We start from the raw sequence: 18172 nt of genomic DNA on the forward strand, positions 1-18172 counted from the left end.
ACTAAGATAATCATGTAATTTAATTAAATATAAATTCAATTTTATAAAAATTGACATTCTTTCACTATTTGAGTCAATTTTTATAAAATCAAATTTATTTTGAATTAATTTACATGATTACGTTGGTTGAATAAATTTATTTTCTTATAAATTATGCAAGAAAGTGGTATTTTGATATTTTTAATTTAGACTCAAGTAGTAAAGAGAAATGTAAGGGTATCATTAGACCCTTATTTATCGTTGTTGATTAAACTTAATTAGCCAAAACAACAAAAATGGGCTTCAAACTAATGGGTTAGGTGCCAATTAATTGAATCACTTAAGACATAAAGGCAGTAAAACAAGAGATTGGATTTGGTGCTAATTATAATCTTAATTAAGAGAGTATTAAAACTTGATAAATTTCATTGTGTGACTCGTCACCCCTTCATTCGTCACAATTTTCAATTGCTATACTATATTCTTATTTTCCCTAACCAATGATTGAATAAAGTGAATGTGATAGTTCATTTCAGCTAGTTCAGACCAACATGTTGCAGTACACCCCTTTATACTGTGGTTTCTAACTGTAATTTTATAATATATTCATCATACTATTTAAAAACCGTCACTAAACGATCTTCTCTTGTGAGAATTAGATGAGAGTCAATCTTTTAGTTCTTATCACTATTTTTGTTTTTTTACTTTTATATTGTAATGTATGTTGATTTTAAAAAGATTATAAAAGACTCATATTCTACCAAATTTATATCTTGTATTCGTTAATTTATCTATAAATATTTTACTTTTAAAAAAAAAATTCTACACGTAATCTTTTGGGGTCGGTTGAGCATAGGATTCATGATAGACAGTTGGTACTTGTAAGTTTTATAATATTTTAGTGTAATTTAATACAAAGGGACAATAATTGGATTAGATGTCACAAAAGGTCGGCGTCTGCAAGTGGGAACATAAAAATATTGCAAATTGGGAAAGCAGATAAGATTTGTTTAATGTTTCTTATGTACTCGTCGGCAGAATAGTGAATACGAGGTTTTAAACTTCCTTGACTGACGTGGCCTCTTCCTCACCTTTCAAATTTCAGTATTGCCCTATCTCTCTTATGTTCCCCCTTCAGAATTACTAAAATGTCCTCTACTTTTCTTCTTGATCTGCACGTGCTATTGGAATCCCAGAAGCCCCCGGCCCCTTCCACACTGTTTATTTTGTGGCTCACTTTGAGGGTCCTATTATTATTATGTTTTCTCAGCAATGCTTTTTATCATCTTAATTTTGTTATAAGCTCTTATGTAATATATTTTAGATAATTTTTTATATTTATTATTTAAATAAATAATTATTTATAACGTGTCAAATTGAGATGATGAAACTTCAAAAAATAAAAAAAACGTCTCTTTTTTTTTTTTTTTTTTCTTCTTTTTGACCAGCATTTTCAAGCTCTCTCTTTTCTGAATTTTATACCAGAGAGGTACGTGTTACATGCAGGCTGCAGGACGCGTGTTCGGTAAATAATTAATCTAAAAACTCGAAAGTTCAAAGTGAAATCTGTGACTTTATTATTATTAATTTAAAATTTTTATAAGCAATATTGCTACAACGTACGTACCAAACATTACAACTTCAGTAGAAAGAAATGGAGCCAGAATTCTTCCTTAATTAGTACTTGTGCATGCATAAGCGACAAGTAGCACTGCAGGTCGTCCGCATGTTCAGGCTTTTATTATATATATATATATATATAATATTGATGGGATATTGGATGAAAAAGGATTATATTGTCTTCGTTTATATGAACACATGAATTAATTACCTTCTGATTATTGGAAAATAACACGTGACAAATTACTTCAAAACAGCTAGCGTGTGTCACACACAAGATCACAACGGTCAGTTAAAAAAGATTACTGGTTTCTAATTTTCTGGCATAAATGGAAATGACGGTCCCATGTGTTCCTTCTGTAGCACACAATCCTTAGCTGTAATTAGAATAATTTGCTGCAAATATAGGAATATTTAAATTTTTTATGGCCAACAAGACTCTGGAGAACCGAATTCCCAGCAATAAATTACATCATGTTTATTTGCCTTATCTTTTTGAAGGAAAAGTTTTTCCTCAGTAGCAAGTAGTAACACCTCCAACTTATAGCTAGGCCGGTCTTCATCATATCATCGACAACCAAAGATCAAAAGCCATCTGTCTGCCAGAAAAAAAGAAAAATCAAAGCCATATAATTAAGGTGGATATGGTCAAATATTTCAATCTTCTATAATCTATCGTTATCAAAGATTCAATCAAACAACATGATGTAAAAAAAGGCTATACTACATATATATATATATATATATATATATAATATATATAGCATTTCCAAGCTTTTATTTTGGGTCGGTTGTGAAGTTTGTATCATAGACCTACCTCCAAAATTAGATTTTAAACTTCTTTTTAGGATAAGGGCAAAACCATTACTGGGCTAATTAGAATTCTATCACTGGGTTAGCATTATATTATCCTCATATTTCATATTGAAATTACATATTTTTAAGTGATGTATAAGAATGTGAGACTTCTGTATAGTATGACTCTATTAAAAAGTTGAAAGTTGAGAAAGTTTTTTTTTGCATACGAGTGAACATACGAGAATTGATTTTACATTTAATATTTTTTGTAACAGAGAAAAAAGCAAGGCATGGAAGTTTTACAACAAAGTAAAGAATAATGGTGGAATCTGTAAATGATGGTCGAGGAGTGAATCCATCAACGATGAAAGAAAGGAATAAAAGTGGGGTCTATCCATTATTTCCTACTCTTTAATTGTAGGCTTTTCGGGTTGATATTCGAGCTAAAAGAAAAGTGATATATTATATGTTAACTTTACGTTTAACTTGAATTAATACCAGACAGGATCAGAAGATTCAGAATTGCACGATGAACCAAATCATTTAGCAAATTTGGCTAAGTCGCAGCCATATTTATGATTGAGTGGATGCGGATTAGACCCATCTCAAACTTCAGAAAAGCAAGGAAACAATGTTAAAGCAAAAACAAACGAACAAGCCTTTCAGCAAGAATTTTGCTCAAAACACGGCTGTAATGATTCTTAAATTGGCCATAACCGCTTAATTTCTTCAAATCGTTAAAAGCCTTCGAAAGGTAATTATGCAGGCCTGGCTAACAGGCAGTATGCGCTCCCTGATGTTCTACATTCTCAGTTTCAAGTATTTACGTTGTGCTCAGATGATTCAAAACTAAGCCATTAGGGATTAACACAGTTTGGCTTACCATATTTTATTCGTCCTGTGACTCATGCTGACCTGATCGTTGTTCACACTTCGGATCATCCATAGTCTCAAAAACAACAAAAGCAACTAGCGTGTGCATACATACATACATACATACATATAATATTAGTATTACTACTCTCAGAACAATAGCACAGCAAATTAGTCATCGAGTCCCTTACATATTCACAAATATACAAACGCGGAGTTTTGGTCAAAGATGCTTCAGATGTAATTACAGAACAGTTCCAAAGGTATTTTCAAATCGCTACACTTCACAAATCATACCTGCAACTTCATATCCCAGCTTTTTTTAAGTCAGGCATTTCTTTCTTCTTTTTTTCGTGTGCGTGTATATCTTCACTCCCCACAAGCACTACCTTCTGATAAGAAGTCTGATTTAATCCTTGCCATATATATCGAGAGAAAAGGCAGAGGCTAGCACAAATATGCATGGGATCTTCACCATTGCATAGGAGCATCGAATGATGTTTGTGATCGATGAACCACATTTGCAGAATTCTTGAAGCTCATGAAAAGAGTGCCAACTTTGTAGCACTGTGACACAAAATTCTCACTTTTTTCTGCTGTAATAGAGTCCACTGCCTGAGTAATTATGATGCCGATGACGTGATCCACTAGCCCTAGTACCAGTTCCATCCCAAGTGTTGCCACGGCTGGAACCTCTGTTGCCCGCACCATGTGACCAGTTCATTGTTTGGGTACCCAATCCATTAAGCTCTTCTTCTTCTCTGTCATTATACTCCAATACCAGCCTTTTGATGTCTTGTTTCTCTTCAAGCTCAGCTGCTTCTTTCTGTTTTGTGCTCTGCACGAGTGAACTATCCCGAGGGATGTACATCTGCTTTGTTTGTTGCTTGTTACCACGCTTCACAAGAACTTTCACCTGAACCTCCTTGCTTCCTCCGGCCTCCTCATCCAATACCTCATCACCACTCTCCCCGACAACACCCCCCTTTCCATGATGATCCTTTGTGGACCCCTCAAACACATTCATTGGTATCATCATATTCAATGCAGGTCGACCTCGCAACTCTTGACGTCGCTGTTCCATGCTCTCCTGCACCCAAGTTTAAGATAAGAGAGATAAAAATTAACCAATTAGAACCCTTCGCCCTTATGCCAATTTATAAGTGAAACTACTACCAATTTGAAAGATTTTGAAATGCCAGCATCAGCATAAGAAGCAGAATTTAGTGATTACAGCGGTCATAATTCCATTCCATGTGAATCAAGTGCTGAGGTCATTACTCACCCTCTGCCTTGTTTCAAACTATAGGTATGCCACACAGGTATGTGTGATCAGTGATAGAGCATCATCCAACTATTGTTTCAAAATATCATATTGAATTCTTCACAGAAAATTGGGTCTCCACCACAAAACAAATTTAAGAATATTGCCCATAAATCGTAGCATTCCAATTAAGTTCCAAACAATATCTTCCAAGAAATACTAAAGAATCTAATTCAAGTTGAGAAGTATAACTAAATATTGCATGGACGAGGCACCAGCAAATATGAATAAGAAAGGTTCTAAATCATACCTGCACTACAGCCTTAAGCTCCTGCATAAAATTGGCTTCTTCCTGTGGGTCCACCTCCGTGACTTTCTGCCTAACATGAACTTCATCTTCATCAGAAGCAGGTCCAACCCCGTCATCATCATCCTCATCTTCACTATCAGAGCCATCATCAGGATGCTCCTCATCCAGCTCTTCCTCTTCATGTCCTTCAGGATCTATACTGCCACTCCCTGAATCACTATCACTGTCCCCAATGTCTTCATGCACTCTACCATTTTCCTCGGTGCCATTCCCAATGCTCTTTCCATTCACTGAGTTGGCATTGGAAGTAGTCCTGCTTGAAGGATTTTCTGAGTCAGAGTACTTCTCGCTATTGGCCTTGTCAGCAGAAACACTATGTTCATGCTCCTCAAGTTCTATTACAGCTGCATTCGCTTCCTCAATGGAAGAGTATCTAGCCATGTTAGGCCTTAGTTCAGCAAATAAGTCCTGCAAATGCTACAATTTTAGGACCTTACCGTGATATAAATGGAGCTTGAAAAAATCTGATAAGCGTGTGCAAAGAACATATAACAGATCCTTTTATTTATTTATTTATTTTATTTTTTTATAAGTATCTTTATTAATAAGCGAATGATTGAAGATTTTATCAATACGCAAAGAGTGCAGCCTGAGTACAGACGAAGTATGCAAGAGGAACATCTAACTAGAAATATAAAAAGAGACAAGAAAATTATGAAGCTCCATCCATTAAAATCTATACAAGAAGCCCAAAAGAAGGGAGTATTGAAAAAGAAAGTTTTGAATTCTTCCATCGTCCGCTTGCAATCCTCAAAAACTCCAATCATTCTTTTTCCTCCAAATACATCACAATGGAGAAAAAGAAACCATCTTGCATTCTACTACAATTTATGGGTTGCCATATAACCCTCTACAACTGGCAAAGGGGTCTATTAACCTTCTAATTAAACCCAAACCAACCCAACTTGACTGAAAAAGTTGTTCTACAGGACACTCAGAATCTCACAATGGAGTGAAGGAGATCTAGAGATTTAAAGATGCAACATTCAAAGTTTCCCATTCTGTAATTTGATAGTTGCTCAACATAAACACTATGATCTCAACTTGACAACATTGGGGCAAGTCAAATCCCTCACACATACACAAAAGGCATAAACTTCCTCATCCCAGCCAAAACAGAGTGAAATTTCATTAACCTAAGGGGAAGTGGGCTTTCAACAAATCAGCACAAGAATTGCTTATACCTATGGAGACAAAGTTGGCAGATCCAGTCTTATCCCCACCACCATTCTTACTCTATCAATAAAAAGAAAAGGTTGGCAGATCCAATCTTGTTGCAGCAGCTCTTGGTAGGTTTCAATGATTCCTCAGCCTCAAGCAAGGCACAACTTTGTCCTACTCTATTCGTTGAGCCTCTAGAATCATATCCCAGAGGAACATCCCTTACCACCAACCCCCAAACAAACTTGACAGCAAATGGGCAGAGTTTGGCTGTGGTTTTCCTACTACATAAAAAAGTGTGGAACTTCGGACTTTTCATCCCTGTTCTGTGCTAACCATTGGTCATTTCCAATTTACATAAAATTTAAACCATTACCACCCCTTCCCAAGCCTTTTGCACACTCTTTCAAACTGACTGCTAGAAAGCTTACTGAATTAACAATAAATATAGATTCTGATTGGCTAATACCCCAAAATACTCAAGAACTATAGAAGTAGGGGAATAAATAAAAAGCTGTATGACTGACCTGTAAGTCAAATTCAATATCCAGAGGCAGTGCACCTTTGCTGAGAATATACCTCTGGAAATGTACTAAGAATCTATCAAGTTTCCTCTTGGAAGAGCCTCTGTCAAAGTAGTGCCCACAGGTTTCGAGAAGAGTAGTAACCATCCTGATGCGGAAACAATCTTCTGGTGGATCTAGTGAATCTTGCTAATAGCATTAAAAAAATCAATTAATATGTTATCCATGTCTGACAAAAGTAATCAGAAACATTAATATGCTATGTAAAATATACTGGCCTTTTATCCATGAGTTACATAGTCAAGGGCGTGCAAAGACATGATCAGGTTTAAGTTTAGTGAGCAGCTTCTCCGATGCAACTAATCCATAAGCAACTTTTTGGATGCATAAATGTTGATATATATATATATATTGATGAGTAAACATAAATGTTGATATAATTATGATTAGGTCACTCACCCACTGGAAAAGAATGTCAGACGATGGCACGTCTATTCAGACATACAAGGAACTGGCACCTCTAGTCACCTATGTCTGACTTGTGTTTGGAGAAATATAAAAGCATTTCACTTCATTCCATAACTTTGCAGCAAGCAAAGAAAAATAATTTGAGTGATATTAATTCAAAGAAGCATTCCCTTACTATGAGTGTGTTACAGGGGGCTGGGGTTTAGCCAGGTATACAAAATGTTGCGTTTACTTGATATCTGGAGTTCCTAGTAAAAAAAAATCAAAAGTACATATAAACCATGTTCTCGGGTTTAGGTTCTTGGGAGTTGCATGATCCAAGACTCATTTTCATGTCTACAGACAATGGCATTATGTACAATTGCTCATTCTTAAAGCATGCCATTCACCAAAGATTTCTCAAATCCATATAAGAAAGATACCCATTAGGCGTGGGTGGGGGATTTTATTAGCCATTCTAAATTGGTGTTGGGGAGGGGCCCCGAATTAAGTTTTGGAGGGACATATGGTGTGGGAATGAGGCTCTAAAGGATGCATTTCCAGCTGTTTTCCAAGTGGCCCGCAATCAGGAAGCGTCCATTGAGGACCTCATGTTTCTATCAGGAGACCAAGTGCAGTGGAACGTCACATTTGGTAGGCGGCGCAAGATTGGGAAGTGGACATCTTTGAGGCTTTTTTCAGCATAATAATTCTGTGAAGCCAAATAGACAGCAAGCTGATAAGGAGGTGGTGGACTCCCGCAGGTAAGGGCATCTTCTCAGTTCAATCCTTCTATAAGTCCATTTCCCAAGCTGCAAATATTCAGTTCCCATGGAGGAGAAAACGGTCTTCTTTACATGGACAGCAGCATTGGGGAAGATTCTGACAACTGGCAACCTGAGGAAGCGCCAGATAGTCATACTAGACTGGTGTTGCATGTGCAAGAGATCTGGCGAGACAGTAGAACACCTCTTGTTCCATTGCGAGACAACTAGAGCCTTATGGGTGAAAGTCTTTAGCCAAGTAGAGTTATTCTTTGTTATGCCTGCAACTGTGGTTGATCTATTGGCCAGCTGGACACTTCCGAAAGGAGTTCAACAAATCAAGGCGGTGTGGAAAATTATCTCGACTTGTATTATGTGGTGTATATGGCAAGAGCGCAATGATTGGACTTTCGAAAACAAAGAGCGGTCACCGGAGGAACTTAGAACTCTATTTTTTTGTACTTTATTTCTATGGGTCATTGTTTTAGATTTTAATGGCCTGAATTTTCATGACTTTCTAGCTTCCCTTACTTTGACCTAGATAGGTCTTATCTCTTGTATATCATCTTGTGTACTTGGACTTTGCCTATCTTTATTAATAATATTATCGATTACTTATAAAAAAAAAAAGAGAGAGAGAGAGAGAAAGATACCCATTTACAAAAACTAGTGCACCTAGTAACGGAACTGGAAGATGAGTCTTGTGCATGTCTATAAGTTGAATAAAAATGCGTGAACAACCACAAGTCTTGTGAATGCATGTTTGCATAAATATTGATGAAAGTAGTGTAAAGAAAGCCACACCTATTTTCAAAACCATTGTCACTAAAAAACTCACATATCTTACGGAAAAAAAGGAAGCTTTGGATAGATGTTCACAGAAATAAATAAAAAAATAACTCCATACCTCTGGAGTGCCATGGCCGAAGACAAGAATCAAATAAAGTGTGTCAAAAATAACAGATGAATCTACATGCTCATAATTGTATAGCTCCCCTAAGAATCGCATGTGGGCAATGCGTCTTTGTTGCATCCCATAGTCATTTAATTCTAGCCCCACCCTAATCTCCTCCAAAACCTGAATTAAAGTAATCATCATTGAATTATCAATAGAAAGTGAACTAAATACAGAGGAATGCCTGCAAAACACATACACGACATGCATGTAAGAGAATTTGTTTTTTTTTTTTTTTATAAGTACATGTAAGAGAATTTGTGCGAATCATTCTTTTGATTTTCCTTTTTTTCCGTCCTTTCTGGGGGCCCTGTGGGGAGGGGCTGTTAAGGAAGGCCGCTTTGATTTTGCAGTAATAGGCCTCGACTCAAATAGTTATCAAGGGAAACCTTCATTTGCCCAACAGAGAGCTCAATAGTAGACCACAAATCAGTCATTTTGAGAATTTTTTTTGAGTTTGAGTTTTGGGAAAGATGAGAGAAAATTTTGAATAAAACTTTATTTTGAAAACAAATTTTGTATTGGAGGCTGAAGCTTGTGAAAGTAGACAGGTAGAGTTGAAAAGTTGTCTTAATATAATTTTTTAAGAGTACTTTTATTTTGGAGTTTGTAAAAGTTGTATTTATTTTTATGTTTGGGAAATGATTGGATGAAAAGTTTAAAACTTGAAATAGAAAAGTTTTTCAAGATTTACAGATGTTTGGATTGATTTGGATTTTTTTGAGATTTTGAAAAAAAAAATCTGTGTAACCAAACATGGCCTTACATTTTAGTTCATCATCACAAGAATCAAATAGATCTTGAACGGGTAATAAAAAGCCTTTCTAAAATTGCCATGCCGAGTTTCCTAAATAACCAACAGCACTTTCCAGGTTTTATGCACAGGTCTCAGTACAGCAAGGATAAAAAGCAAAAGCTCCAGTTTTTTTTTTTTTTTTTTAAATGCTAGTCAACTAAAACTTCTAATTATTCTAACAGTTTTTGACCCTTGTATTTATGCTGACTTAAAATTGTACATACCAGTTGAGATTTATTGTTTCTTTTTTACTTCCAGAATATAAAGAGTGCATCCCAATGGGCTTAATCTTCCCTAGACAAGCATTTTCTACAACTAAAGCATTCTACATGATGTACGTTGAAAGAACAACCTTGTAAGCAAAACAGACATAAAATAAGAAATGCTTGTCAAGAGCAATCTGAGTTGACGAACCTCATCAACAACAGCCACAGCAAATTCATCATGATAGCGACTCAAACCAGCAGTGAGAGAAGCAATTAAGTGAATCTGACCATACTTCCCCTTGTAAACCTTCATAAAGCATTTTAAAAGGTATGGCTCACAATCACTCCATGGCAATTTGCGAAGTTGCCTCAGGACATGCTCAATGGTGGTCTTATCAAGATCTGAAAATAGTAATTTCCTAATATACTGGCAAAAATATCAACCAAAATATTGATTCAGCTTTTGAATATAAAACAAGATAAATAGAAGAGAGAGAGAGAGAGAGAGAGAGGTTGGGGGGCACCTGATGTAATGGAGGACGAACTTTTGCGACTCGTGCAGATCTTTCAGGTGGTTTGCAAAGGTAGTAAGCATTTTCTACAAGAGTGCTATGGCGAGGATCCAGATTTTTGACATTTTTCAAGCGCATCAATATTTCCAACATGTTAGCCATCCGTATTGTAGTTTCAGGTGACCGATAGAGAAAACGGCCACATGTCTCAAGAAGATTGCAAGCAACATCAATGTTGTGGTGAGTGAAATCATCTAGACAAGCCTGGTGAGAACAGAGGGCACAATGCAAGCAAATGTAATCTTTTGATGAGCAATCATATTATGGGCCAGGTAAGAAGAGAAAGCATCACTTGATAACCAGTCACATGAACCAAGGTCTCAACCTCAATAGAAGATATTTATCTCAAATCTTAACATATAATATAAACTACTAAATTCCTCTTTCAACTGCCCAGAAAGAGAAAATCCCCTTTCAATTAAATTTCGATCAACCAGTTCGATCAACCAGTAGAAGTTAAATGAAACGTGCAAAATATATCTCCATAGTTGACTGCATGGTAAAATATCTCCTTAGTTTCTTGTACCTTTTTGCACCAAAAGACATATAGGACCCACAAAATACATCAACCATCACAGGTAAAGCAATTTTTGAGTATAACAGACTTTCCCACACTAGTCTTAAATACCTTTTTTCCTCAATAACAATCAAAGTTGCTAACAAATACATAAATATTAACTAGCTACCACTCACATACCTTCAAACAGCTAAAAACAAGGCCAGCTGGTGCAATTTTAAACTTGCAGAGTTCTCCAATAAACCTAATATTCCTTATTTTTGTTTCGATGTTCATTTGATCCTGCAGGAAATTTAAAAATCATGAATAATTAATGAAATGAAAACAAATACATAAGCAACAAAACATAAGAGATAACTAGCCTCTTCTCTTTATTTATTTTTATAAGTAAGAATCTTTATTGAATCAAATGAAACTAGGCAATGCCCACGTACACAGGAAGTAATTACATTCTAGAGAGCTGGAAAGTTAAAAGGAAACACATATTGATATGAGAGATTTTACCTTTTTATTAATTAAAAAGTTAAATTCCTCCTCCAACATCTGTAAAAGCATGGAAGAGACATCCTTCATACAAGTTGACAGTGTGGCAACCATGCGTGAGTAGTACGGTAGAAGTTCCAGAGATGTCCGTGGGACATTAAACAACCCCCTTACAAGTTTTTTCCGATTTGACTTTGAATTTAAATAGCAAAATTCCACCTGAAAGTAAATAAACAACGAGATGTTCATTGCAAAGGCTCCAATACCAAAATATGAAACTTGGAACTAGTGCAAGAAAGCTTTAAGAAACAGAGATATGATTACAGTCAGTTGATCGATAAGATCACGGCTCACGCAACCTGGGAGCCTCTGTAATAAAGCCTCCAAATTTGTTCCTTCAAGACCTTTTAGTTTATCCTTTTCATTTTCTCCCTTTTTATCTGCATCCTTTTCTTTTCCTTTCTCTTTGTCCGAATCTTTAATCTTTTCCTTATCTTTTTCCTCCTTGTCCTTTCCTTTATCTATGTTTTTTCCCTCCTGCAAAGCACCAGAGTCTGAAGAAACTTCTGCTGCATCTTGGGTGGCTTGTTGATCTTGGTCTGATTCAGGTGTCGGTTCCTTATAAAAGAATCAAACTTTCATGTAAGATAGCATTTCCACAAAAAGATTCAACTGACCCCCTAAAGCTTAATTTTAAGAAATTATATATGATAATCAATAGCTTAAACAAATGTGGGTGGGGTGCGGCCTAGTGCTCAAAGGTCTGGGTTAAGATGAGTTGTAGATTCAAACATCCTAGGTTCGATTCTGCACAAGTAGTTCCTTTGGATTACCGGACACATGGTTCTAGCGGGCAGGGTCGTGTTTGGTGTTTACTGCCCCCCTGGGGAGAGGGGGGGGGTTTGGGGGGAATTTTATCATTTAAAAAAAAAAAAAAGAAGGTATAACAAAACAGCAGCTTTGAAAAAATCATGTCACAAACTGCTAAGAATTTCCCCAAATGTTCTCTGATCATTGGATAGAAGAAAGATTAATTTTGAGAATACTATAGCTAACTCAGAAAATAACTAGAGCCTTCAATAATAATTCAAAGCAATGGTTTCTTACAGTATGTTGCTCCTGCGTCTTCATGGATGGCTCATTTGCTTTGGGATCTGCTTCTCCCAATAATACTGCTGGTACAAATGCTCTGAAAGAGATTTCATGTCTTAGAAACTTTTCGAATTAGAAAATTTTGCTTTCAAGTAACTACCATCAAATTGATAAATAATACACGCACAGCACATACACATATATAATAATGATTAACACATTGAACCAAGTGGCAAAATTAATATAATAATTTAAAAGTGACTATTAATCCACATATATTATCAGACCAAGACAAACCTAAGATCAGGTAAGCATTCATAGAAAGCCCTGGTATCTTCATCATCCCATATAGCTTCTAGAACAGAAGAATCTTTCCCAGAAGCAGGAGGTGAAGCACCCTCCCCAGTAGTAACCCTAGTTGTGTGACCATCCTCTGGCATTGCTGGAGGCTGCATATCAAGTGCTTCTGCTAAACTGCAAAAGGAATAATTCAGACACTAACTGGAGAAAAAAGAAATAAGTTGTTAGGTTGACATGATGCAAGTGGAGAGACCACGCAACCAAGAACATTCAAGCAAGTATTTATGAAGGGATATAGCAAAATAGCAGATGTCCGTAGGCATGCTGCACAAGGCTTCGCTCTAGTGCTGCAGCATTGTTTTATCCATACTACCAAATTATTCAATAGCCACCTATTTTGAGCTCTATTCACCAGCTGCAGAAATTTTAGCTATCACACCATTGTCAGAAGCAGTAAGAATATAACATGATCCCAGGCAGCAAATATTCTAAACTCAAGAACCACTTAAACCTTCTTGACCAACATACTAGAGCTCAAATGAGTCTGTGACTTGTGATTTAAGTGAAGAATAAGGCAAAGAATTAAAGCAATAGTGCAAACTAGAAATTGCATCAGCAAGAGAATTACCATCAACTTGAATCGTTGCATCTTGTCCCATGTTTAAACAAGACATTCAGTCAATATCTACAGAATACACCTCCTCAACAGCTATTCATATTTTGTGCTCTACCTACAGCTCATTGGTTGTGTCCACAGAGCAAATGATCCTACTCTACAAGCAGGTATGAACAGAACAGTTTTACACCTCAACAGCCATTCATATTATTAGGTGTCGATAGATCAAGGGATTTCAAAACTTCCAGTCAAGGTACTGTTGATGCAAAATTACAAACAATGTCAAAAAAATGAAATTAGGTCCATAAGTGCATTTTTTCAACTAATAATTCTAAAACCATCCCACCACCACTGCACTAGCATCCATGTTATAAATGTCTTAAAATGTTGAGTGGCTGTTGATGGCATACACAAAACTAGAAACAAAAAAAAAAACAAAAAATTAAAGAAGAAAATGAATAACAACAAACATCTTTGATAGGTAAAGAACAACAGAATATTAAAAAACAAGAAAAATATGAAATCTTGAACCCAAATCCTTGTCACCAGCAGAATGGATGCAACAGAGACTACATGATCATAATTAACTTACGATGAGACATTGCGGTACAAAATATCATAAGATTTTCGTAGCTTTTCATATGTAGCGGCATTTTCATCATTGAGCTCTCCTCTAGCACTGAGGATCTTAGCGTTTTCATGCTCCATTTGATTGAGGGACTGTAAAAAATAAAGTAGGAAAATTTGTAAAAAATAAAATAAATTCTTTGCCCAAATAAGTGCCAACAGGATCTTTTTTTTTTTTTTTTTTAATACGTAAGAAGTAAATTATATTGATATGAATGAAATAGGCATAGCCCATGTACACAGAGTGCCACCAGGATCTAAAACAAGAAAAACAAGAAGTTCAAAACTCAGCACCCAACCCACAAAAGAATAGAAGTGACTTGAATAATATCGAGTCTTACAGCATGCTCAGACTGAAGTAGTTCAGCTGCAGCATCATAATATGTATGGAATGCCTTCCTGAAGAACTTCTTTTGATCGGCTGTGACGTTAAGGCCCTTGAAAAACTGCAGTGCAGTGTTAGTAGAGTAACTACAGAACAAAACAACACTAGAAAAGTATCCCTTAACACCAAAAGAAAATGCCAAAAAATGAACACAAATAAGACAGGCAAGTTAACAATTACACTGATAGAACCTCTGAGATAAGAACCAATTTAAATAATAATTATGAATAGAAAATATACCGTCACTTCTAATTTGACAGCAATAAATTACTAATATGAATGAAAAACCATAAACAACACTGGAATGGTGACACTGATAAGAGTGATAAGAAGCACCAAGTTATGTAAAAGGCCGGCGATAAGCATTACCTCTTCATGAATCTCTTGTCCAGAGAGTGGAAGTCCCAGGAAAATTCTTCCTTGTCGAGCAAAACTAGCAAGAAGGGTCAAATTAGTCTGAGTAGTATCCCTGTCCTTTAAATGTTCTAAGCTAGTGAGATCCTTAATGATATTCATGAAAATGCCACTGTCTTCTATAACTCCAACAAAGTAAAGTTCCAAAAGGAGTTTCAGTGTGCTGCGCTTTTTCATGGCCTTCAAGTTCCTGTCTGCATCCAAATCATCCCCAGACTTTCCAGGAAAAAATACCTTCAAGAGCCCTTGAATCAGGCTTGGTGAGAAATCTTTGTACCTTTGATGAAGCAAAGAACAGATCTTTGAAAAATAGACAAGGGTCAGATTGAGTGCAGAAGAACAGGTAAAACACATAATTTATTGCTAAGCATCCGTGCAATTAGATCATATATACAGCAAATAATTTTAATAAAGTTTTCACACATGGATATACACGGTCCATGCCATCTCAAACAAGAAACCCACTATAATATGTAGGAATATAAAATTAAAAAAGCCTCAAGATAATTAGTACAATAGTACCTGCACCGCTGCTTGTATGTCTGACGTTCTAAGCTTGGCATCACAAATAGCTGTAACTGCTTCGCTGACAAATTTGCTTAGGTTGACACTCCGCAACTCTTCCATCAGACCTTCACGCTGCTCTTCATTTATCTGCTTTAGCTTTTTTATAACTGCCGTATTACGTTTAATGCTGGAGTCCAATGTCCTAAGAAATCCTGAATCTAAAAGCATAATAATTTAAAAGCATTAGCGATGTCATGCATATCAGTAATTTAAAAGCATAATAATTTAGAAGCGCTATAGATTCTCTCCAGCAGTTCTTGACTAAAATCCAAAAACTCACTCCATCAAACAAAATCACCCAAGTTCTTGACTGTTTCAAAATGTCACTTATGAGCATAGTATTATCAGAAGTATTTATAGGCCACGTTTCTTCCATTCTTGCTGTGTTGTTATGCATAAATTACGTAAGATATTATCAAATGTTTTGCTTTTCCTCAAAGATTTAAATACTTCTATGCGAAAAGTCAATAAATAATTTGCATAGTGAACTTTGAAATTCTTGCAAAATCTACTAACCAGGCCTTTCAGGATTCAAATTGCTTTGACGAAGAGCCATTTTTGCCTCCATTGATTTCTTAATTTCCTCAAGATGGGCAACAGCTTCCTGCAACCAAAAGGAAAATATTAGCCTTGAGAATTCATTTTCAGAAATGCTTATCCAATGTGTACAAAGGAAATGAAAATAAGCATGCACCAACTTTTCGTGACTCTGACAGTAATCTGACATTGAGAGGACAGAAACTGACTCAGACAAACTAGAATGAATTTCATCATGCGGACCAGGTTTTTGTGACTCTGACGGGTGAATGCATGGTCTATGGAGACTTCGCTATTTCAAATTAATTCTGTGCCTAGATAGCCAAGCCAATGAATCGCTTTCAGTAACAGATACACCAATCTCACCTCATCATCTTGCTTGCTGTGATTTTCAGCTCCAGCACGGCATTCATCCTCATGGTGATCCATCTTCTTATTTGTATCAATGACTATAATCCTAAATAACAAGGAATCAAAGAATTAAGCAGCGTAGCTTCAGGACAACCATGAGAAAAAACCAAGTGCAACATATACTGTGCCACAAATTAAATAATAAAAAAAGTACCAACTGTGCATAGCAACCTCACATCAAAATCTCCTCTTTAAACAGTTCCGTCTACCAAACTATGACCACATAATAAACCAATAATCCATAAATAAAAAGAGTTTAACAACCGCATATTTGAACTTAATAATGCATACAAGACATTAGAATCAAGGAACAAAGAATAAAATCTAGAAACCATCGGAATACGTAGAATAACCATACGAGAAATTGAAGTCCTAAAAAAACACAAAAGAGAGAGTTTTCTCCCTTTAAGCGAAGGCTGGTTGAGGTCATTTTTCATTATTAAATCCCTTCAGGAAATAAGTTCTATAATTCAGAACATATTGCGTAGTATTGTTATTTCAACATGAATCGCATGATGCACGGTTAAATTAGAACCAATTCGACCAAACCACAAGATTATTCATCAAATTTGACTCATGGTTACGAAATTCCCGATACGGTAACCGAGCATGAACACGATTCTAATGGCATTAAATTAGTCAGAAACTACAAAATTACATCAATTTGACATGAAGGAAGAAGAAGAAGAAACCTATGTACGGGTATGACATTCACAACCGGATCTGGCCTGAATATAATGAGAATAGGCGTATATATGAGCGCCCGTGTCGTTCTGCGTGCCTATGCTCGCAGGTGGTGAAGTTAGGGTTTTAACTGATGCGGGATTTCAACGAAGTAGCGCACGAAGGGCAACGAAGGCACTACACAGTGAATAACACAGCAGGGAGAGAGAGAGAGAGAGAGAGAGAGATGACCGAGCCCAAGAGTTGAGATTGAGTTGGGGAGAAATAGAATTGTGGAACCCAAATCAAAGCTCGAGTCGCATAAGGGTTGGGCACCGGTGAATACGTTTTGGGGTTTCAATATAAGGCCTGAATTTTTAGCCCAGAAGAGGTACTAAGATTGGGCCCATAATGAAGATTGGGCTAGGTACATACTTCAGTATAAAAAAGGTTCGAGGGCTCGTATTTCTATCGGGATCCACCATATTTTTTATTTATTTTTTTCTTTTTACATAGGGAGGGGATTTGGTTCTTAATTTTCTTAGTAAGAAATTAAGGTGTTATCAATTAATCCAAATGATAGATCCCCCACAAATAGTGAAATGTCATGTAGAATATTAAAAGTTTGATCGAATTACAAAAGAAAAAAACTTCAAACTAGTGAGGTATAGAAAGGGAACATATAAGAAGTTCACTTTGTTTATCGTGGGTGTAACTTTAGACTAGTACTCCTATTTCGGTCGCATTCTTAAGGGCTTCCTTTGCTCGATTTTCTTCTTTTGGGTTTTCCTCTTCCTTTCAGTTTCTCTCTCATCTCTCTCTCTGCGATCTACATTGACAACCACACAGAGCGAGAGAGAAGGGTGAAAAAGAAGTTGAAACTTTTTTATTCACTTTCACACAAGAAATAAAACTCTGCTGCAACCCAAAAGTTTAGCACCAACCAAAGTTTAGAGGATTGATCTCTTAGTAAAAATGTAGTCTACTAGATCTAGATTCACTAAACTGAAAAACCTGTTGTTCTTAGAAAAAATAAAACCAAAGAAACCTGTGATTTTTATCTAAATGTGCTAGAAAAATCAATGTGAAAGTAAACAGTATCTAGGTCCTAATAAACAATATCAAAAAGTTATGACGATAGGTTTGATGTCAGCGATAGAGTACGGTGATGGATCTAGGTAGTTTGTGGTCCAACTTTGGTCTGAAGATGGGTGTGGCGATAACAAGATAG

The 18172-nt window shown here is 36.2% G+C and overlaps 1 protein-coding gene across 2 annotated transcripts; it reads right to left on the reverse strand.

Moving 5' to 3' along the window:
* Positions 1–3429: 3429 nt before the first annotated feature.
* LOC121251955 (regulator of nonsense transcripts UPF2) lies at positions 3430–17173 on the reverse strand. 2 transcript variants are annotated; one of them, XM_041151416.1, is made up of 18 exons: positions 16979–17173; positions 16234–16324; positions 15847–15934; positions 15286–15488; positions 14719–15063; positions 14306–14410; positions 13930–14057; positions 12719–12895; positions 12437–12518; positions 11654–11947; positions 11351–11548; positions 11027–11128; positions 10282–10533; positions 9966–10184; positions 8708–8878; positions 6593–6778; positions 4845–5312; positions 3430–4360 (listed from the first exon to the last, which is right to left on the reverse strand). In XM_041151416.1, exons 1-18 carry the CDS (start codon positions 16987–16989, stop codon positions 3854–3856), a joined length of 3627 nt encoding a protein of 1208 aa, XP_041007350.1. In that variant the 5' UTR covers positions 16990–17173; the 3' UTR covers positions 3430–3853. The 2 variants fall into 2 exon arrangements, with proteins under 2 accessions (XP_041007350.1, XP_041007418.1); XM_041151484.1 differs by having other exon boundaries at positions 16971–17173.
* Between the last annotated feature and the right edge of the window lie 999 nt (positions 17174–18172).

This window comes from Juglans microcarpa x Juglans regia, chromosome 1D, assembly GCF_004785595.1.
Source record: "Juglans microcarpa x Juglans regia isolate MS1-56 chromosome 1D, Jm3101_v1.0, whole genome shotgun sequence".
Lineage (NCBI taxonomy): Eukaryota > Viridiplantae > Streptophyta > Magnoliopsida > Fagales > Juglandaceae > Juglans > Juglans microcarpa x Juglans regia.